The following is a 23,218-nucleotide window of genomic DNA, read 5'->3' as shown; positions in this document are numbered from 1 at the left end:
CTGTAGCTCCTATCTATAGTATCTGTAACTCCTATATCTAATAACTGTAGCTCCTATCTATAGTATCTGTAACTCCTATCTATATCTGTAGCTCCTATCTATAGTATCTGTAACTCCTATCTATAGTATCTGTAGCTCCTATCTATAGTATCTGTAGCTCCTATCTATAGTATCTGTAGCTCCTATCTATAGTATCTGTAGCTCCTATCTATAGTATCTGTAGCTCCTATCTATAGTATCTGTAGCTCCTATCTATAGTATCTGTAACTCCTATCTATAGTATCTGTAACTCCTATCTATAGTATCTGTAACTCCTATCTATAGTATCTGTAACTCCTATCTATAGTATCTGTAACTCCTATCTATAGTATCTGTAACTCCTATCTATAGTATCTGTAACTCCTATCTATAGTATCTGTAACTCCTATCTATAGTATCTGTAACTCCTATCTATAGTATCTGTAACTCCTATCTATAGTATCTGTAACTCCTATCTATAGTATCTGTAACTCCTATCTATAGTATCTGTAACTCCTATCTATAGTATCTGTAACTCCTATCTATAGTATCTGTAACTCCTATCTATAGTATCTGTAACTCCTATCTATAGTATCTGTAACTCCTATCTATAGTATCTGTAACTCCTATCTATAGTATCTGTAACTCCTATCTATAGTATCTGTAGCTCCTATCTATAGTATCTGTAGCTCCTATCTATAGTATCTGTAGCTCCTATCTATAGTATCTGTAACTCCTATCTATAGTATCTGTAGCTCCTATCTATATCTGTAGCTCCTATCTATAGTATCTGTAACTCCTATCTATAATATCTGTAACTCCTATCTTTTTTTTTTTTTTTTTTTAAATATCTTTTTATTGAACAGCAATAAAACAATTATACATTGCACAATCCAAGAATTAAAGAAAATAAAATTATCTGATAAACGACTAGTCTGTTTCTTGGAACAAACAATATACAAACTACTGTTAATCTTTTCAAACTTTTTTGGAAAATAGTACAAATATAGATTGAAATTATGTCAAAGTACAAAGAAACAAAGTACTTGAATATAATATAATGTAGAAAATTACAAAATTACAAATACTGTATAAAAAAAAATCGATATAGTACACCGTATAGAAATGCAAGTAAATATACAATCAATGTCACTCAAACTATGCAACTTATAGAGCCAGTGTAAGCAGCGATTGAATTTTGAGTTAACCAATTATCACATCAACTTCGGTATATCAGTCAATCGTTGCGTCAATATAATCTACATCAATGTAGAATTATATTAGAAAAAGGGGGAGAGTTAGAATAAAATGATAAAAGAAACAGAAGAAGAAAGAAAGGTGAAATAGAGGGGGAATCACTGACAAAAGGTGAGAGATACCTTGTCTGGGGGGATTCACAGAGAGCTACATATAAATAGCAACAATAGGGGCATTTTAAGTGATATTTCTTAGCATAAACCATTCCGTGTGATCAAAGACTTTCCATATGTTATTCCGAATCTGGACCGGTAAACATTGTATGTATGGTTCCCATTTTTTTGAAAAAATCCGTACCCCTCTTTCGATGTTAAAGATAGCCATACGTCTCTCCGCATAAATTACCTCCAGCAGCGCAATTTTCCATTCCATTAGTGTAGGTGCTGATTTTGAGATCCAGTAATTAAGGATAAGTTGTTTAGCTACTGTAACCATGACTCTCAGAGCAGGTTTCCATGGGCCCAAGGAGGACTCAGCCTCCCATATTGAAAATTCTGCGAAAATAAGAGCTGCCGCATTTTTGGACAATTTAAGATGTATTGTATTATTTAGATAACACAAAATTTTATTCCAAAATCTATGGATCTTTCTGCAGTACCAGAGGTTATGCGAGAGAGAGGCATTAGAGCAGTCACATTTCACACAATTTCCCTCCTCCAGTGGCACAAAATGTCTCAGTTGGGCCGGGGACATATATGTACGATTTAAAATTCTAAGATGAATTTCTTGAAGTCTCGCTGACTTAAGGCAGGGTAAAACACGATCCAGATTCGCAACAAATGGCTCCAAGTCACATAATTCGGGTATCTCTGTGTGCCAAGCTTCCGCAACTGGTGCCCAAGCATGTATAGGAATTTCAATCAGGTATTTATATAAATGAGCTATTCTGAATTTGGTTGAGCGACATAAGAGTAGAATGCGACCCATTGTATCTGTGTTAACTGAGATCCATAAAGGATTATCTAAGGATTGAATGAAATGACGTACTTGTAGAAACATAAAAAATTGTGTACGAGGGATGTCATATTTATCCTGTAATTGTACAAAGGAGAGCAAATTGCCACCCGGATCAAATACATCTTTGATGGACATGATTCCCTTTTGATTCCACATTTTAAAAAGAGGAATGTCAAGTGAAGGGGGAAAACAGGGATTACCCCATAAGGGGATGTACGGGGATGAAAAAGGATTTTTCCCCAAATGTGTATTGACCTTCAACCACGTAGTGTAAGTGTCCCAGAATAAAATATTAGAACAAAATATCTTAGGAATGTGTATTTTAGGGGTGTGTAACAAGGCTGCTGGGGCATATGGGTGAAATAATGCTTCCTCCAAGTCAGGATTAGTATAGTGATCGGTATGTAATAACCAATCAGTTATATATCGGAATATGGCAGCTTTTGCAAATGCAGAGATGCTTGGGATGCTCAGCCCTCCATTTTTTTTCAGTAGGTAAGCTCGGGAACGCAGCATTCTGGGCTTCTTGTACTGCCAAATGAATTTAAAAAAGATCTGCGTAAACTTCAGTACATCCGCTCTTGTTAAAGTAATGGGTAAAGTTTGTAAAAGATAGGCTAGTTTCGGGAACACCACACTCTTTATTACAGTTACTCGTCCGAGTAGAGAGAGTTTAAGATCTTTCCAATTCTGGAGTTGGGAGTTTAATCTATTTAGCAATGGAGAGAAATGAAAAGCATATAGAGAGGATAATTGAGCTGGTATAAGTATACCTAAGTATTTTAATTTATGTGTTGCAATTGTGAAAAGAGAGGCTATGTGGGGATGTGTAGCTAAAAAAGTAGCTGCATCAATAGGGAGCAACTCAGATTTACTCACATTGATGCGATAACCTGCAAATGATCCAAATGTGGTAATTAGATCCAGAAGTGTAGGGATGGATCGTAGGGGATCAGATATAAAAAGCATCATATCGTCTGCAAATAAAGACAATTTACATGTTTGGTTTCGGATAGTAATACCCTTTACCTCCGTTTCCTGTCTTATTGCTATCGCCAATGGCTCTAGCGCAATTGCAAACAAAAGTGGAGAAAGCGGGCAACCCTGTCTCGTCCCTCTCTGTGTACAGAATACAGGTGACAAATATCTATTAGTGAGAATCTGAGTAAGGGGAGAAGTATATAAGGATCGTATGATCTCAACAAAAAGGGCGGGCATACCAAACCGACGCAGAGATTCAAACAGGTGATCCCAGGTTACCAGATCAAACGCTTTTTCTACGTCTAAAGACAACAAGAACCTGGGATCACCTGTCTCGCCCATATGCAGAGACTGCAGCACCGTAAGGACTTTCCTAATGTTTGTGACAGAATTTCTGCCACAAATAAACCCGGTTTGGTCCGGGTGTATGATAGACGGGAGAATCAACTTCAACCGCTCTGCTAAAATTTTTGTCAATAATTTATAGTCTACGTTAAGTAGAGAAATGGGTCTATATGATGAAGGCAAAAGGGGGTCTCTGCCTGACTTCGGCAGAACTTTTATAATGGCCGAATTAAAATAGAGAGGGATTAACTCCTATCTTTAATAACTGTAGCTCCTATCTATAGTATCTGTAACTCCTATCTATATCTGTAGCTCCTATCTATAGTATCTGTAACTCCTATCTATATCTGTAGCTCCTATCTATAATAACTGTAGCTCCTATCTATAGTATCTGTAACTCCTATCTATATCTGTAGCTCCTATCTATAGTATCTGTAACTCCTATCTTTAATAACTGTAGGTCCTATCTATAGCATCTGTAACTCCTATATCTAATAACTGTAGCTCCTATCTATAATAACTGTAGCTCCTATCTATAGTATCTGTAACTCCTATCTATATCTGTAGCTCCTATCTATAGTATCTGTAACTCCTATCTTTAATAACTGTAGGTCCTATCTATAGCATCTGTAGCACCTATCTATAGTATCTTTAGCACCTATCTATAATATCTGTAACTCCTATCTATATCTGTAGCTCTTATCTATAGTATCTGTAACTCCTATCTATAATAACTGTAGCTCCTATCTATAATAACTGTAGCTCCTATCTATAGTATCTGTAACTCCTATATCTAATAACTGTAGCTCCTATCTATAGTATCTGTAACTCCTATCTATATCTGTAGCTCCTATCTATAATAACTGTAGCTCCTATCTATAATAACTGTAGCTCCTATCTATAATAACTGTAGCTCCTATCTATAATAACTGTAGCTCCTATCTATAATAACTGTAGCTCCTATCTATAATAACTGTAGCTCCTATCTATAGTATCTGTAACTCCTATCTATAGTATCTGTAACTCCTATCTATAGTATCTGTAACTCCTATATCTAATAACTGTAGCTCCTATCTATAATAACTGTAGCTCCTATCTATAGTATCTGTAACTCCTATATCTAATAACTGTAGCTCCTATCTATAATAACTGTAGCTCCTATCTATAGTATCTGTAACTCCTATATCTAATAACTGTAGCTCCTATCTATAGTATCTGTAACTCCTATCTATATCTGTAGCTCCTATCTATAGTATCTGTAACTCCTATCTATATCTGTAGCTCCTATCTATAGTATCTGTAACTCCTATCTATAATAACTGTAGCTCCTATCTATAGTATCTGTAACTCCTATATCTAATAACTGTAGCTCCTATCTATAATAATTGTAGCTCCTATCTATAGTATCTGTAACTCCTATATCTAATAACTGTAGCTCCTATCTATAGTATCTGTAACTCCTATCTATATCTGTAGCTCCTATCTATAGTATCTGTAACTCCTATCTATAGTATCTGTAACTCCTATCTATAGTATCTGTAACTCCTATCTATATCTGTAGCTCCTATCTATAGTATCTGTAACTCCTATATCTAATAACTGTAGCTCCTATCTATAATAACTGTAGCTCCTATCTATAGTATCTGTAACTCCTATATCTAATAACTGTAGCTCCTATCTATAGTATCTGTAACTCCTATCTATATCTGTAACTCCTATCTATATCTGTAGCTCCTATCTATAGTATCTGTAACTCCTATCTATATCTGTAGCTCCTATCTATATCTGTAGCTCCTATCTATAGTATCTGTAGCTCCTATCTATAGTATCTGTAGCTCCTATCTATAGTATCTGTAGCTCCTATCTATAGTATCTGTAGCTCCTATCTATAGTATCTGTAGCTCCTATCTATAGTATCTGTAGCTCCTATCTATAGTATCTGTAACTCCTATCTATAATAACTGTAGCTCCTATCTATAGTATCTGTAACTCCTATATCTAATAACTGTAGCTCCTATCTATAATAATTGTAGCTCCTATCTATAGTATCTGTAACTCCTATATCTAATAACTGTAGCTCCTATCTATAGTATCTGTAACTCCTATCTATATCTGTAGCTCCTATCTATAGTATCTGTAACTCCTATCTATAATAACTGTAGCTCCTATCTATAGTATCTGTAACTCCTATCTATAATAACTGTAGCTCCTATCTATAATTACTGTAGCTCCTATCTATAGTATCTGTAACTCCTATATCTAATAACTGTAGCTCCTATCTATAGTATCTGTAACTCCTATCTATATCTGTAGCTCCTATCTATAGTAGCTGTAGCTGCTATCTATATCTATATCTGTAGCTCCTATCTATAGTATCTGTAACTCCTATCTATATCTGTAGCTCCTATCTATAGTATCTGTAACTCCTATCTATAATAACTGTAGCTCCTATCTATAGTATCTGTAACTCCTATATCTAATAACTGTAGCTCCTATCTATAATAATTGTAGCTCCTATCTATAGTATCTGTAACTCCTATATCTAATAACTGTAGCTCCTATCTATAGTATCTGTAACTCCTATATCTAATAACTGTAGCTCCTATCTATAATAATTGTAGCTCCTATCTATAGTATCTGTAACTCCTATATCTAATAACTGTAGCTCCTATCTATAGTATCTGTAACTCCTATCTATATCTGTAGCTCCTATCTATAGTATCTGTAACTCCTATCTATAATAACTGTAGCTCCTATCTATAGTATCTGTAACTCCTATCTATAATAACTGTAGCTCCTATCTATAGTATCTGTAACTCCTATATCTAATAACTGTAGCTCCTATCTATAGTATCTGTAGCTGCTATCTATAACTGTAGCTCTTATCTATAGCATCTGTAGCTCTTATCTATAGCATCTGTAGCTCTTATCTATAGCATCTGTAGCTCCTATCTATAGCATCTGTAGCTCCTATCTATAGTATCTGTAGCTCCTATCTATAGTATCTGTAGCTCCTATCTATAGTATCTGTAGCTCCTATCTATGGTATCTGTAACTCCTATCTATGGTATCTGTATCACCTACTTGCATCTTTTTATTTCAATTTTTATTCACAATAGACAATCATAGCACAATGAGTACAAAAGAGATCATTTAAAATATAATAAAAACATGGTCTAAAGGGCTGATTTGTTAGAAATGGAAAAGGAATAAGGCAAATTTACGTATGATGTGTATTTAAAAGTACAATGATAAGTCATTATTTCCATTCATCCTTTAACAAAACAAATGGCTAAGATTCTCTCTCTTTCCAACAAGCTGCTATCACAGAGTTTTCTGCAGCCAGGAATGTTGGAGAAAAATGACTCATAAATACTAATAGTTCGGTTATGTGAGGGAGAGGGAGTAGGTTAATAACCTAGGATAAAGATCCAGGTGTTTTTAGGATTTGGTACTATCGATTTCAGGAGGTTGCCTACCTTGACCCAAAAGAGAGAAATTGTTGTAAAAGGCCACCATGTGTTCTGCAGGGGATATGTCCAGTATCCCGACATGCGGGATGCTGGCGCATAGAATACCTGTCAAAATCCCGGCTTCGGCATCCCGAAGGTCTCATGGGTCCACCTTGATGAGTTTATCGGAAGTACAATACAATCAGTAATATAGCCAGTAATTGAGATCGAGATCCTACTTACAATTTTAAGCAGTAAGCGCAAGTCTCTCAAGGCTCCCATACATCCAAGAAAGGTTATGACACACATGAGTGTTCCCACCACGATTAATATGATGGCAGGGTCCGCTGTAAGGGATTCTACAACACCTGACAAACAATAAGGAATTACTTACAAATATCCATTAGCATACAGCCTGGATGTCACTGTGTACACGTCTATGTGGTGCTAGAGTATGATTTGGTTGCTACTACTTATAATAGCATAAATATTTCAGTGATGTAGACAACAATATTACTTACACTGGTGTCAATCCATTGACTCTACCACCATCTCATAAACTTGTGTTACTTTAATTTAATCCAGCAACTCATTATTTATTTATTTTTTTAAAGATTTATATCATTACAATTACATTACAGAAGAGCTCCCCTCAATGTAAGATTTCTATTTGTTTACTTTGAATTTTACTGATTGAGGAGCAAAACTGATTATTTAGATGGAGACCGCTCATCTTAAGCTGCCCATCCACTAGGCGATTAAACCTAGCGATGGAGCGATAACGACGGTCGTTATCGCTCCATCACTTGGTAATCACCCACAAATCGGGCAGTAAAAGGTTAAAAACGACCAGCGATGCACACGCCCGCTGGTCGTTTTTAACATCAGTCATCACCCGAACATGACGGTCAACCTGACGACCGCCGTCAGGTTGCCATGTTCAGGAATGATTGATCTGCATACACTGAATGTCTGAACGTTCAGTGTATGCAGTTCACCCCGCGCGAGATGACGGCGTCATAATCGTGCCGTCATCCCCCGCATCGTGTAATGGATGGGCAGCATTAGCATGCTGCTCTTGCACGTATTTACATTTAGCTCTAATTCAATACTTCCAAAAAAAGAAAAGAACAACAAGAGCAGAGCAAACTGTAAAATTGTAGTTTTAAGAATTATGGGTCATTATTGTTTCTTATCAAAAAAATTAAACCTAGAATAATAATAATTTTAATGTTCACAATATGAGTATTCTCAATTTTAAAATATTTTTTAGGATATTGTGATGATTAATTCCCTTTAAAGTAAAATGTACAGTGACTCTGTTCCATAGAATTTGTGTAGAAAATATTTTACAGATTATACCTAGAATTGTAATAATGCTAAAAGTAATATTGATAAAATAAACTTGGTGTGTCTAAGGGCCGGATTAAATTAGATGGGAAAAAACGGAATTGGCGAAAAAGTTTAGCCTATTGCCGCTTCTCGCCTGTTTGCTTCTCATGTCCAAATCTCATTCCAGGACGTTTTCACATAAGCGGAAACTCAATGCACTAAAACAGGCAGCAAAGTTTCTCCAATGAATGGCAGGCGGAAAAAAGTGCAAAATCTCTATTTTGGGGTGCAAATGTGGGGAATTGATTCAGAACCCTTTGGACAACCCCTGCCCCCCCCCCCCTCCAAAGGACAAATAAGCAAAAAAAAAAATTTACCTCAGAACACCCCAAAAGACACATAATTTTTGGGGCGAAAATGAAAAAGTTGGGGGACAAGGATAAAAAGATAGCAAAATGTTTCTTGGTGGGGCTGTGTGGATGGGGCAGGTGTTTTTAGGATTGCAGGTGCTTGAAGCAGGTGGATTTTGAAATTTTATTTAAAATTCACTTTAGAGATACAAAAAGAGGAGGAGGAGGATTTATTTTAAGGTTAAAATATATGGATACTGTGCTGAACCCCTTGGACATGACCCCGAATGACTAATTGGGCAATTGGAAGTTTCCAATTAGCTTAATTAGTCCAAAAATCAAATTTTATTGGGGAAAACATTTTTTCCCAAAAAAAACTTTTGCTTAGGCGCCCCAAAATTTAATTACAATATTTTTAAATTGAAAAACAATTTTTTTTTTACAATTTTATTTAAAGTGCCCTCAAAGTATTCCAAAATTACCTTTTTTTTTTTCCTACTTTTTTTTTCGTTTAATTAGTTTGAGATTTAACAAAAAAGTTAGCTTTTTATAATTTTTTTGCATTTAAAAAAGCACAAATCAGCCATTTGACACCAATTAAAAACCTTCAGTACTTTCCTAATACCCCCAAACAGTCTTCTATATAGTCCTGCTAAGAAACTTATACATTTTGGGGGGTCTAGGATGGTCTGCCCACTTTTTCATGCACTTCTACCACATCACATTTGGCAGACAATTCACAAACCTCTGCTACAAGTACCGCAAATAGGCATTTTTAATTGGATTAGAGAATTCTTGGGTGCGCGCATTCGTGAGAAGTCTGCGAGTTTCATGAAACAAACACGCTACTCACAATTTGCACCTAAATCTAAATGTATTGACCCCTATGTGTCAGTTCACATTTTCAATAGTATATGAAATACATTTGACTATAATTTAGTTCTCTAACAAATTCATAGTTCATTATGATTGTAGAATGTTAAGATCCATTGAGTTGGATATTATTCCCAATTTTCTAGAGGTTCTGCTAAATACTGTATATGGTAAAATGTAGTGTGGTCAGATGTTTTGTTATTATGGGGTCCATTTATCAATTTATATTTGCGGAATATCCGCAAATATTAAGGATTTCGCAGATTTACCACGGAGTGACCACGTAAGATATCTGCTATGTCTGCCGTACTCGGACCGCAAAGCAGCCCCCATAGGTTTCTAAGGGAGCTGTTCTGTAGGAGGATTTACCAAGTTGGCTGGGGTGCACAATTGTCGTGCAGTGCATGGCCAGTGTGTGTATCTTTTACAGAGCAGTAAATACAGTATGCAAACCAATAAAGCAAGTGTTATTTTATAGCAGCACACGTTTAATTTTCTGTGCTTGTTTGTACATAGATTAGCAGACTGGTATAGCGTCTGCGAAAAGCAGGGTTTTTTTTTTCTACTTTTGATGGGAACAGATGGGAGGATTGTGAGGTTCCTTGCTTAACCTTGTATGACCTCTTTATGCAAAAAATAATATTTAAATGAGCTTAACGAGATGGAGAAGGCCAGTGGGCAATATTATGGTGGCTTCTAGATCAGTTAAGTAGCAACCCACCCAAAAAGTTTATTTCTGCACGCGCAGTAGAGGTCAGGTGGCCTATATCCTTGATGGGACATTTTTAGCACACTCCAGACACAGTTCACATGGGAACACAAATATTTACATGGGTGTGATGCAATAGATTATCAATGTTTAAATTGACAGTCAGTAGGTGGACACCAGATGGTAGACAGGTAATAGGTCGACATGGTCAAAAGGTCGATGGGGACACAAGGTTGACTGAAATGGTCGACATAGCAGATTATCGACACAAAAAAATGGCCAACACCCGTTTTTCCAAATTTCGCATTGTCGACCATTTGTCAGTTGACTATTTACAATATATCGGCATATTACTTGTCGACCATCTGGTGTTGACCTAGTGACTGTCAATCTAAATGATGACGATCTTCCATCTGGATACCTTTTTACACAAACCCCAGTCACAATGTTACAAGACAAAAAGAAAAGTCTACATGTTCACTTACTATAATGACTAATTTTAGACAAAAATTGGAAAGGTTTAAATTAATGAAGGGGTTAAAGTAAAGTACAAATGTAACATTTGAGCTTTTAGAAATAATTAATTATTTTTGCTTCAGTACCACCACTAGATCTAAAATGTCCATTGCACAGATTAATTTCATGCATGACCATAAGCACAGCCATCTTAAACACTATACACAAGCTATCGAGGGCATATGGACTATACTGTGCGTATAAACTGGGATAAAAAGGGTCCTTATTTTTATTCACAGCATACTGCATGCTATGTATTTTATTAACATAATAAATGATCAATCAGCCACGTATACTCACCTGTCTCTTTGCAGAGTTTAGCATACAGTCCTACAGCAATCATTAGTCCACTGGCCACCTGGAAAAGTGTTGTTAGATTGAGATGACAGTCACTTAGCTATATATTGACATCTTGCATGCATGCCTGTCATAATATGTATATATCATTTTTTACTGATTCATTTCCATATCTGTATTGAGCCTTAACACTAACTTGCTAAATGCTGAGTGGATACTTTACCTATATTACAGTCAGTTACCTGTCCATTTACAGTCAGAACAGCATGAATCAACTGACACATGGACTTTGAAGTGCTGAAGATGTGACACAGGGATAGAGGCTAATGCGTTCCACAGCAGATGCAAATAAACTGGTGATGGATCTCCACTCTGAACATTTATATGGGGTGTGGGGTTGGGATCCCGGCAGTCAGAATCCTGGTGCTGGCACCCCGACAGGGTTAGCATACAGACACTTGTCGGTAAGTTTCCTAACCCTACCCCTAACCTGACTCTCTCCCCCAGTGCCTAACCCTAAACCTCTCCCCCTAGTGCCTAACCCTCCCCCTAACCCCACTACTTATCATTGGGATGCTGACGGTCGGGATGCTGGTGCTGGGATTCTAACTGGTGTCAGGATTCCGGTGACATTCTGAATGCCGGCATCCCGACAGCTGGGATTTAAACTACATCCCGGGGTGTGGTATATTTTATAGACATTCATCATGTCGACGAAAGGTCAACCTGCCCATAATATCAACATGTAGCATGTCAACATTCTTGCAATGTCACCATATACCCGGTCGACAGTCATCATGTCAACACTGATGAAATGGCGACATGATTATAATGTCAATAAAATGTCCCTGATGGTCAAGCACTGACTTACTTAGTGCAGCAGGCCCGGCGACTCCAGAGATGTTTTTCGGGTTTGGCGGAAATCTGATGGGGACTACTGGTCAATCCAGCAACACTTGCGGTGGAGAGTATGCCTATCCCCTAACCCTATTACTTTAACCTAACCTCTCCTCCCACAGCCAATCCCTAACCTTCCCTCCAGAAGCCTAACCCTTTGCTGCCAGACTGTGCAGAATGTTGGCGTTTCACTTGTAGACACTGAGAACGTCGACATTCTGCACACACCAAATGTTGACATTATGATATTGACATTTTGATTACATCCCACTGAATGTAGGTGCTGTCTTTAAGTTCTGTTTCTTTGGGGCTATTCATCAAAACATAATTATCACTTGTGATTATGGTTTGAACTCGCTGCGATTCAAGCACAGTTTAGGAGGCATTCATCATGCCTCCTGCCCTAAACTATCAATTACGAAAAACTGCTGTTGCTATGATGCAGTTTTTTGGAACTGAAAGACTTTTCTCCTGTCCCTCTTCAGTTTTCACTGCCTGTCTTCAAGCTTGAAGACAGGCTGCGAAGAGAGACTGAGCCCCCCCACCTGTCTGCACCTGCCGGTTTCTGTCACCCCCACCGCCCCATCCTTGTAAAGCTGCCCCTGTGGTTGCTGGAGACTGTGCGGCCTGCCCCCCCCTGCTGAGACCTGCTGCATGCACAGTGTAGGTTCCCCCACCGCGGGCACCAGAGAGTGTGCGCCCCCCCACCCGCTAAGACCTGATGCATCGAGTAGGCCACCCGCCACCGCCACTGCTGTGTGGGGGACCTACTCGGCTAAGCTGCTGCCGGAGACTTGGCCCTCCCCCGGTCACACCAGCTGCCCAGTGTAGGACCCCTGCCGTGCCTGACCCAGCTGGCCATTGCTGCTGTGCCCTCTCCTGGCCCCAACTCACAGAAGGACTGCTCTACTATAGTATGGGGACTGTGGAAATTATGAATGCACATTTGTAACCAGGAGATTTCTGTGATATCTCCTGCGTTACATGAATGATGAATAGCCCTGACACTTAAATTATACAAAATTATGTGAAAATTTTACTTTTTCACCTGCTTTTGTATAAATTAAGTGATGATGAAAAGGCCTGTGACAGGCCAGGATTTATTTTTATGTTTTGCTTATTTTTGTTCTGCTCAATAAAACTAGCTGCAGATACTCGTGTGCTATTCATACTTACCTACTCTCACGAGACCTGCGGGAGCTTCCCGAATTTTCGAGTAGACCCCCGCACCCCCGGAAGAGTAGTCACTTCTCCCTCATTCTGCCCACTTCCTAGTGAAGTAGGCAAAATGGGGAGAATCTTACCGTGATTCTGCGATCCGTCAGGAGGGGACAGGGCTTAATGATGCAACTATAATCACATCATTTTGGCTCTGTCCCTATTCAAATGTCCATGATTCCTGGCATTTTCGACGCGAGGGAGCAGGACTTAATGACATGATCATCCAGCTCAGCCCCCATCACTGCCCACCTGCATCTAAGGATGTCTATTCATGAAGATGTGCACTACAGTATTGCTACTTTTCACTATAAATCGCATCAGTTCAATGCGATCTATTGCTTAGCTAAGTAGCAATTCATGTACCCTTATCTGTGTTGTGAAGCAATGTGATAAAATGTGGTCCGGCAAGGCTGTTTTCTCATCGTTGTCAGTGACGTGGGTTTTTAGGGGGGCACTGGGGTAAAGCGTGTGCCGGGCAGTTCCACCGTTGGAGAGTCGGTGGGACACCAGGTAATCAGAAGTCTGAAGCGACCCGGCATATGCGCCGCCGGCAGCAGAGGTACTGGGCAGTGAAGCAGAGGTGACCCAGCATATGCTGGGTCACTCAGGACAGCGACGGCGGGGTAAGCGCAGAGCGAGCTGGCAGTGGAGGCACCAACCAGTCAGCAGAGTGAGGTGACCTGGCATATGCCGGGTCAGCTGTCTTCTCTGCTATTCTCCCCTCAGGAGGCACATTACGCCATCCTGAGATGGAGAAAAAAATAATGTAGAGTATGGGGCGAGTGATTCATAGAATGCTTCTATAATTCACTCTCCCCATACTATGTATGGGGAAGCGATCCTGATACAGAGCTGGGGCACCACTGGGTAACCCCTTCTGTGAATAGGACGGAGCAGTGAAAAGCCCTATTATAACTGATAAAGGGCTTTTCACTACTCCATGAATAGACCCCGGAGTCTTCTCCCGGACAGAAGACTTCAAATGTCGGTAAGTATGTATTAATTGGCTGCTGCAGAGAAAGTGCCACCATTTACATGAGGAGACTGTGCCCCTGATATGATCTTGTGACAACATACTGTATATATAGTGAAGTAGCTATACAATAAAAACAAGTCCTTTCTTTCATTCACAGCTCAGTAAGTTTATAACAGCTGCACATAACTACCACACGGGCTGAAACAAGTACTAAAGAATGGGAAGAGTTTTGTTAGAAATGTAGGGGCAAAACATACTATTGAGAGAATATGAAGGCGTTTATCCATAGACAGGTACAGTATGTGTACATTATCCAAGCTGAAACAAAAACAACATGGGAGGAAAGATTGGCATTGGGTTTTGCTTGTAAAGTGAGGCTGTCATTCCAAAATAGGCACAGCTGGGAAATAAGCATTAACAAATAATAAACTGATGTGTATATCTCTGTATACAACAATCAATATTAATCAGCAATCAATTTCAGTAGCAGATGATGTTCCCGTCATTGAACCATTTCACAAACACTGTTTACCGAATACAGCTAAATAACCATATCTGTTATTCTGTAAGGTATGAACAATAAAGCTTTGTTGTTTGTACTCACCCAAAAAATATAGCAGGATACAAACAAACAATATTTCACTGCCTGACTGGTCCTCATTGCCCTATTTATGACTAGCTGATGGTCTCCAGACACAGATATCTTATGCGAGGCTGCAGTGAGGTTGTAAGGAGGGACATGTGTAGTATGTGTACAGTGTGTGTGTGTGTGTGTGTGAGAGAAGAGGAGGAATGAGGAAACTTACAGACGTGTAGAGTCTTGTAATATATTCTTTATGCACCTTGACTATGCTACATGACCTCACTTCATAAGTCACCACTTGCTGTGCTGCCAAGATCCAACATTATTTAATATTTTGTATACTGTGAAAACAGTAATTTCAAGTGATATAATTTTTATAAACATGTACAATATTACACAACAACAAGTTTCATTTATTGCCTATAAAACCTTAAAAAAAGGTGTAAAATGTAATGAGCACTTGTAAAAAAAACACAACATTAGGAAAGTACCGCTCTAACAATCCTTTTGTATGGATAGTTATATAAAAACTTTACAATACACGGTAGTATGGTCATAGCGCAATAGTTTCCCAACTGCTAGGTCAATGAATGATTACTGGAAACAAATGTCACAAAGGACAATATACAATATATATTCAGGTAGCCCCCTGCACTCTCAGAAGAGTAGGTACTCCTCCCGCATCCCGCCCACTTCCTAATAAAGTGGGAAGAATGAGGCGAATAATATCAGGAATCCGCGGTCAGTGAGGAGGGGGCGGAAGCTTGGAGAGAGATTCTGAACTGGTCCAGGATTCAGATTATCTGTAATTCGATGCACTGTTGTGGAACTGAACAAGTCTGCCCACTCAACATTCCGCTCGAGCATCCAGTAGCCATCTATGACCTCAGGCTTGTAATCAGACCCAGTTTTACACTGTGTAAATTGCAACGGGATGTAGTCATATTGCGGCCGCCGGTCACAATACCGACAGCGGAATGCCGGCTAGGGATTTATGATAGGCATCAAAATACCAACACCTATCATAATCCAGGATGCCAAGGACTTCATCCCGAACAAAGTTAAGTCCAGGGCGCCCTTAGCGTTAGCTGCGGAGTGGGGGGGGGTTAGGATTAGGGAGTCTAGCGGGGTTAGGTTTGGGGGGGAGATTAGGGTTAGGCACCCCTAGGGGGGAGGGTTAGGGTTAGGCACCCCCTCTGGGGGGTTAGGGTTAGGCACTAGGGGGGAGGTTAGGGTACTTACCTGCCCCTGTTGGAATCTTTATCCTGTCCGGCATCCGCTTTCGAGATTTGAGCTGCCAGCATTTCAATCCCATTCCCATTGTAAAAGCTGCCGTCCACAAACAATTCACTAGTGCAGCCATTTTATTAATACTTCACCGCTGCTGCAAGTGCCAACAATCATTCCACTTTCAAAGTCCGTCAGATCTCAACGTTTACCCATTATTTAAGGAGTGATACACTTCATTAGTCTCTGCATACCTCTTCCTGTCTGTTCTTCAGGCATGCTACGCAAGCTTTATATGCGGAATAACTGCTTTGCATAAAATTGCCTGGTGGCGATAATAACTTGACCCCTCAGTGTATTTGCACCTGCCATCAAGCAAATGTAAAATATGTGGCTCCTAACAGGCATTTCCTATTATCAGAGGTGAGCACAGGTTTCATAGTGAAGTGTTTTCTTGTTGTCATTTTTGCTCAACGGCTGGAATAACACAAAGGAAGAATATGATCCCAAATACCCTTACATTGAGACTTTTCCAAATAATTTTTTTAAAGGAGCATAGTTTAAGGACACCAGTATTGTATTTCACCAACACAATGTGTCGGATTAGCTTGTTTTGGTATTGTGTGGCCAAGCGCCAAGCAGGAGGAAGAAGAACCTAGAAGAGAGGTGGCTATCAAGTTGAAAGATAGAGCTTAATATGTTTTGAGGGGGGGGATTCATGAAAGCTTGGAGAGAGATAAAATTGTGAAAAATAAAGTACCAATCATTCAGCTCCTAACTGTCATTTTTCAAACACAGCCTGTAATGTGACAGCTAGGAGCAGATTGGTTGGTACATTATCTGTCTCCACTATCTCTCTCCAAGCTTTCATGAATACCCCCCGAAATCTCTAGACAGAATGCTGACAGTTAAGGTCATAGCCACCATATGTAGAAAAATTAGTCTTCTCGGGAAACTGTGTTGCAGACATGTTTATGAAAAGTTTGATTTCTCATGTCCACAGTGTTTTCTTGCAGCAATGTGGACTGTAACATATTTAAAATGCTAATGTTTTCTCACTGAGCCATGTTGCTTAACCCTTCCTTGAGACAGATATGATAGATCTGCGCTCTGGAGGAATCTTACAATTGAACATAGCATTGCAATTACGTCCTTGCTATTATTTAAATGCAGCAGGAGGTGTATGACACCCCCTGCTGAATTTGCAATCCCAGCACTGCGACAGATGAATACATTCATAGCTGCAGCAGTCTTGAAATTTGAAATAAAGTAAATAAAAAATAGAATAACACCATTCTGCAACACCTTAGTATTGCCCCGCAGATAATTATTCTATTCATACAAATTTATACAGAGCAAAGCAGAAGTGACCCTACCCCTCTGACACCAGAGGCTTACGTATAAGTGCACTAGCTTTCATAAGCAGACATCAAACAAACATCTGTTGAACTATCTGGGAGCATCACCAATGGAGATCTAGTAATATTCAATGCAGCAATAACCTGAAGTTAAAGTTATCAACAACAGCGTCACTTACATTGAGTGGCTATAACATAATCTAATCCAGGGACTGCAAACATCATATATCCTCAAGGGACATAGGGCCTGATTCAGAGCCGAACGCTCTGACCAGAACGCTCGCTCTGAATCAGTGCCCTCCTTCATGAAAATGGAGCGGCCTCCTGGCCGCTCACATAGCTGTGGGTGACCACCCACAGCACATGCGAGCGTCCATGATGATGGTCTCGATGGTCTTGACCATCGCGACCATCGGGCTTGCGACGGAGACCGTGCGGTAGGGTCTCGCTGCCGCAAGCCCTGGAGTGATTTTGGCTCTATCAGAGCCAAAATCACTCCCACTGACATCACTAGTGATGTCAATGGGGCCGGGTTCAGACGGTAAGCGTTCCCATGGGAACGCCTCCGTCTGGCAGGCACGCCCCTGGCACTCCCACCAAAGGGGGCGTGCTGTCAATCAACATCGACAGCATGCCCCCTTTGGTGCGAGACCCGGAACGATGGAGAGCTCCCTCCGTCGTGCGCATGCGCAGTGGGGCAACATCGACCCGCTTGCGAGCGTCCTGCGCTCGCGAGCGGGTCTGAATGACCCCCATAATGACTATCAGTAAATGTATCCCTAATCCTATGAGGACTGCTCTATGTTGATATAGTGTTCTTCTACAGTTAGGAGCATAGAGAGCAAGGATAGACTAGAGACAAAACCCAAATTCATCATTCCAAGGATATTGACTATCTCTAGTAGCTTCAGTATTTAGGGGCCTATTCATTAAACCTAAAAATTCTCTAGAGATAATTAGGTTTAGAACTCGCATGGAGTTCTACCTAATTATAGGTGGAATTCATCATTCCACCTCTCCATAAGTATCTATTCCGAAAAGCTGTCATTTTTTGCGATGACAACTTTTCGGGAAATAGATACTTTTCCCTGCCTACACTACCTTATCGCATCTGGAAACAGTGCTGCGCATGCGCTGTTACATCTGTAAAACCATCACATGCAAAGCACTGCCTACAGATGTGTTAAGTTTGTGTACCCCCACCACCCCCCTCCACCCTCCGCTCACCTCCCCCCCCTGTCCGCGCAGCAGCCTCCGGCTCCGTCCTGCTGGTCTGTCATGTGGTTTCCCCGCATTCCACCTGACAGATTAGAAAAAAAATGTTTTTTTTTTTCTAAACTTTCTTGTGCTCTGCTGGGGAGCACACATGTCCGACCAGCCTCCGGAGCCTGAGGACGGAGCAGAGCACCGGAGGGACTCGTCGGGGGACCTGCACATGCGGATACAGGTAAGTCGATTCTGCTATTCGCCACCTCACAGTGGCGAATAGTAACTGCATCAAATTCCGAAAATTCATAATTTTCGGAATTTGATGAATACCACAATTTCCACATCCACATACTAATGTATGGGGAGTGTGGAAATTAACGCAGGGGAACTTAGCAAGGAGATATCTGTGATATCTCCTGTGCTAAGTCTGTTCATGAATACCAAAATAACGTTATTTAAGGAAAATGTCCTTAAAAACGTTATTTTAGTGTTGATGAATAGGCCCCTCAATCTTTAGTAGCAAAACATTTTGTTAAAGATCAAGTATTCTGCTGCTTCACAAACTAAACTAGATTTTGGAGCTAAATAAAAGGGAACTCAGCCCACCGAGAAGTGGCATTGGATTGGCTCAAGATTATCAATTTAAGTACCACCCATCCGGAATAAAGGAGCAAAATCCTCCCCCCCCACCATTCTCCTTTCATCCGTTAATCACACACGTGTGCACCTTTGTAGCATGGCCGTGCATATAGATAAGTCAGCAGTTATTTAGACTGTCACCTTAAATTGGTTCATAATTTGAAGCTTTAAAGTATTTTTTATTCAGCATTCAAAATATTGTGGGGTATTACCTATCCAATTAGCTAAACAAGTATTAATAGTGTGGAGGTTAGGTTAAGCTCTTATTAGAACCAACAAACAGTAACTAGCTTGTATAAGTTAGAATCTAAATTGGGTTTTGGACTGTATGCAATTGTTTTGTGGATGCAAAATATAATAGGAGTTTGTTTAATGCTGAATATTATAGATCCTGTTTTTGCTTTTCTGTGAAATATATGCATTATATGATGGGAGTATTCCCTAAATGCCTTTTATTTCATAGAATTTACATCTTAAAGTAATACAGTATAATCAAGCATATATTCCGATGTTCTGATACACCTTCTCTGTGTGTTGTCCATATCGGAGCTGGCAACACGTTAGCCCTTTTCACACACTAAACTAAAATTCGGGGTTCTCCCAAGCCAGCCCCTGATAATTTGATAACTAAGGCTTGGGTGGAGGCACTGCAGAACACCTAGACAAGAGGAGACCTGAACCACGGACATAGTAACCCATGCAAATTCCAGGTGAGCCAGGGTTACAGCCTCACCCACACACTGCCCACATAGCCTCACCCACACACTGCCCCCATGGCCTCACATGCACACTGCCCCATGGCCTCACATGCACACTGCCCCATAGCCTCACCCACACACTGCCCCCATAGCTTCACACGTACTCAGCCCCCATAGCCTCTTACATACACACTGCCATCATACAGTCACACGCACACTGCCCCATAGCCTCACACACACTGTCCCCATAGCCTCACACACACTGTCCCCATAGCCTCACACACACTGTCCCCATAGCCTCACACACACTGCCCCCATAGCCTCACATGCACACTGCCCCCATAGCCTCACATGCACACTGCCCCCATAGCCTCACATGCACACTGCCCCCATAGCCTCACATGCACACTGCCCCCATAGCCTCACATGCACACTGCCCCCATAGCCTCACATGCACACTGCCCCCATAGCCTCACATGCACACTGCCCCCATAGCCTCACAAGCACACTGCCCCCATAGCCTCACAAGCACACTGCCCCCATAGCCTCACAAGCACACTGCCCCCATAGCCTCACACGCACACTGCCCCCATAGCCTCACACGCACACTGCCCCCACAGCCTCACACGCACACTGCCCCCACAGCCTCACACGCACACTGCCCCCACAGCCTCACACGCACACTGCCCCCACAGCCTCACACGCACACTGCCCCCACAGCCTCACACGCACACTGCCCCCACAGCCTCACACGCACACTTTATTTTCAGCCTTTGTTTTTGCTCACACATTTACAGGTGGGCAGGTTTATTTAAGATAAATAGAATGAGTCTCATTGTATTACCTCCATAGTCATTAACATCAAATAAATAACCCACAAGCATGTTAAAGAAATTATTTGAAAATAAAATGAAACCTTTAGGGCGGCGTGGCTTGACTGTCAATGGAGGCAGTCGAGTTCTCCTTGAGCTCCGGACCTCTATAGCTCCAGTGAGCCTCGGCTGCATTTATAGCGGCTAAAACAGCCCAGCAATTGCTCTCCCCCATACCCCTGCTTCTTGCATAGCCTAAGTGGGTAGGGTCCATGGAATCGGGGCATGCTAGGCGCGCTCGTGGATTGCGGCCTACCTGATTCCCTCTGAGCCGGGGACTGGAGTCTGAAGACCAGCCGCAGTGGACCTCTGGCGGTGTTTGGTCGGCGCATCCCTGTCTACGGGCGCCCCACGGAGTGCTCTCCGCTCCCCATCGCTGACCACAGGACACTTCTCTGCACCACCAATCCCTGCTTCCTTGCTGCTGTCGGGTCCTGTGCTCCTGATCGGGGACGGCTCTGGACAGACTCTTCACCCTCTGGCGGCCATATTGGATTTTTTGTTTTGTTTTGTTCTCAGCAAATCTCAGCCTGGCTGCCAGTTTTACAGCCCTGATAGTGGTCAGAAGTGCCTTCTCAAACGGAGATACCCTGGAGAGTGATAGAGGGATGGTGAGTCCCTGAAGGGAGACTATATAATTTCATTATATAATATAATCCTGTTTTGCCTCCCCCTCTGCCCCCCTTTGCATCTGCATTGGTGCTGACATTGTGGTCTTGAGACCTGTTGGCCTAATCTCAGTACCTGGAACCCTGCATAACTAACATCATATGCCCCTTTTCACATACCTCACAGGGTTAATATTTCTCACTTATTTTTGTCTGCTTTCCTCCTGAAAGTTTTCACTCTGGTACTTGTATTTGCTATTTCTTATACACCGGCCCCCTCTTGTGGTACTTAGTGATTACTACATTAAGCTTTGAAAGTGGCACTGGCTATTATATATTCATTATTTTTATAAAAATTTTTTATTTTTATTCTTTCTTGTCTCTAACGATCCCCCAGAAGTGCACAAGCTAGAGATGTACGCTTAATATTAATACTCAGCCTGCCTGGATCAATATTGTAGAACCCTGTGTCTTTCATACGGTACTTTTTTTTTTTTTTTTGTCTCATTATGTCGCAAAGAAGCAAAAAACCTCCACCGTCCACTGCAAATTTTTTCGGATCTAAATCTAAGGGCTCTCAGTGTTCTTCATTGCTTCCAGAATCCCCGTCCTCTCCATGTTCGTCTGATGCTGGTATTGATCCCCAGATTCAAGTGGTTATGACGGGTTTGTTGGAGGGAGTCCAATCTGCATTCAAACAAGAACTATCTAAAGCCATAACAGAGTTTAAGTCGGAACTGACGTCTCTCGGCAACAGAACAGATGCTCTGGAGTCCAAATCGGATGACATGCCGTTCCCAACAACGCCTTGATACAGAACTCTCTAGACTTCATGACGAGATGGAGACACTCAAAGAAAGACAAGAAGACCAAGAGGATCGTTCTCGCCGTAATAACTTACGTATCCGTAACATAGCAGAATCAGTTCTTGGTTCTTCTTTAGCATAGTTTCTAAAATACTTTTTTCAACAAATTGTGCCAACCCTCACAGATGAAGATTGTTTATGTGACAGAGCCCATAGGGTGCTTTGTCCGAAGCCCTCTCCTACTCAACCACCTAGGGACGTCATTGTTCGTTTTCATTACTTCCGTTCAAAGGAACAGATCTTGTCAGCTATCCGAGACTCTCCAGTGATTCCCTTCCAAGATATGCAGCTGCAAGTTTTTCTGGACCTGGCCCCTTCCTCTATTCAAAAACAGCGAGACCTTCAGCCGGTCACTAAGATTCTGCGACAGCATCAAATTCATTACCGCTGGGGATTCCCCTTTATGCTTCAGGTCTCAGCAAATAACTTTATGCAAAATGTTAAGACCCTTACTCAAGGTCAAGAATTACTAGCCAAGCTTAATCTCCTCCCGACGCCAACCTCTGCTCCGGTAACTGCTACACTTTCTCCCAAACCACAACGCTCTCATCCTCCGTTACCAGAGTGAACAAGGATATCCCGACACCATTCTGAGAACTCTAATCCCACTTGAACTGTGAGGTTAACAGTTGTTGAATTTCTCTTTGATAGGGTTTAATTTCCTTGCACTGTAATTTTCTTATGTTACTTGGGAGGAACAGTCCTCTCTTTGGTTCTTTGCGTATATATGTTATTATTTCTATGTACATTCAGATTTATATGCTGTTTTTTTCTTGTACCCCTACCCCTGCCCTCTTGCCCTTACCTATCCCTCCCCTTTTTCCTTTTTCCCTTCCCTGTTTTTTCCCATTTATTTTATTATTTTTTTATATTTACACAGGTTTATGATCCCTCTACTACAGGGATCTTTGTTAAATTAGGTTATTACCGATCTATATGTAAGGGTCCAGGCAGCCCTGAGTCTATTAGACAGTTTT

The 23,218-nt window shown here is 41.0% G+C and overlaps 1 protein-coding gene across 1 annotated transcript in view; it reads right to left on the bottom strand.

The window, feature by feature from the left end:
- Positions 1-21,373, bottom strand: part of LOC148479050 (tetraspanin-33-like) — a 62,013-nt gene extending 40,640 nt beyond the window's left edge. Inside the window, exons 1-3 of the mRNA XM_088455022.1 lie at positions 21,024-21,373; positions 11,091-11,148; positions 7,254-7,378 (exon numbers count right to left, since the gene is read on the bottom strand). Coding sequence (XP_088311148.1) covers positions 7,254-7,378; positions 11,091-11,133 — 168 coding nt within the window. The 5' untranslated portion in view covers positions 11,134-11,148; positions 21,024-21,373. The remainder of the gene's footprint in view (positions 1-7,253; positions 7,379-11,090; positions 11,149-21,023) is intronic.
- Between the last annotated feature and the right edge of the window lie 1,845 nt (positions 21,374-23,218).

The sequence above is a fragment of the Taudactylus pleione genome, unplaced genomic scaffold (genome assembly GCF_031769625.1).
Source record: "Taudactylus pleione unplaced genomic scaffold, aTauple2 ptg000641l, whole genome shotgun sequence".
NCBI lineage: Eukaryota > Metazoa > Chordata > Amphibia > Anura > Myobatrachidae > Taudactylus > Taudactylus pleione.
Note: the sequence above shows the minus strand (reverse complement) of the source record. Positions and strands in the feature narration are given on the sequence as shown.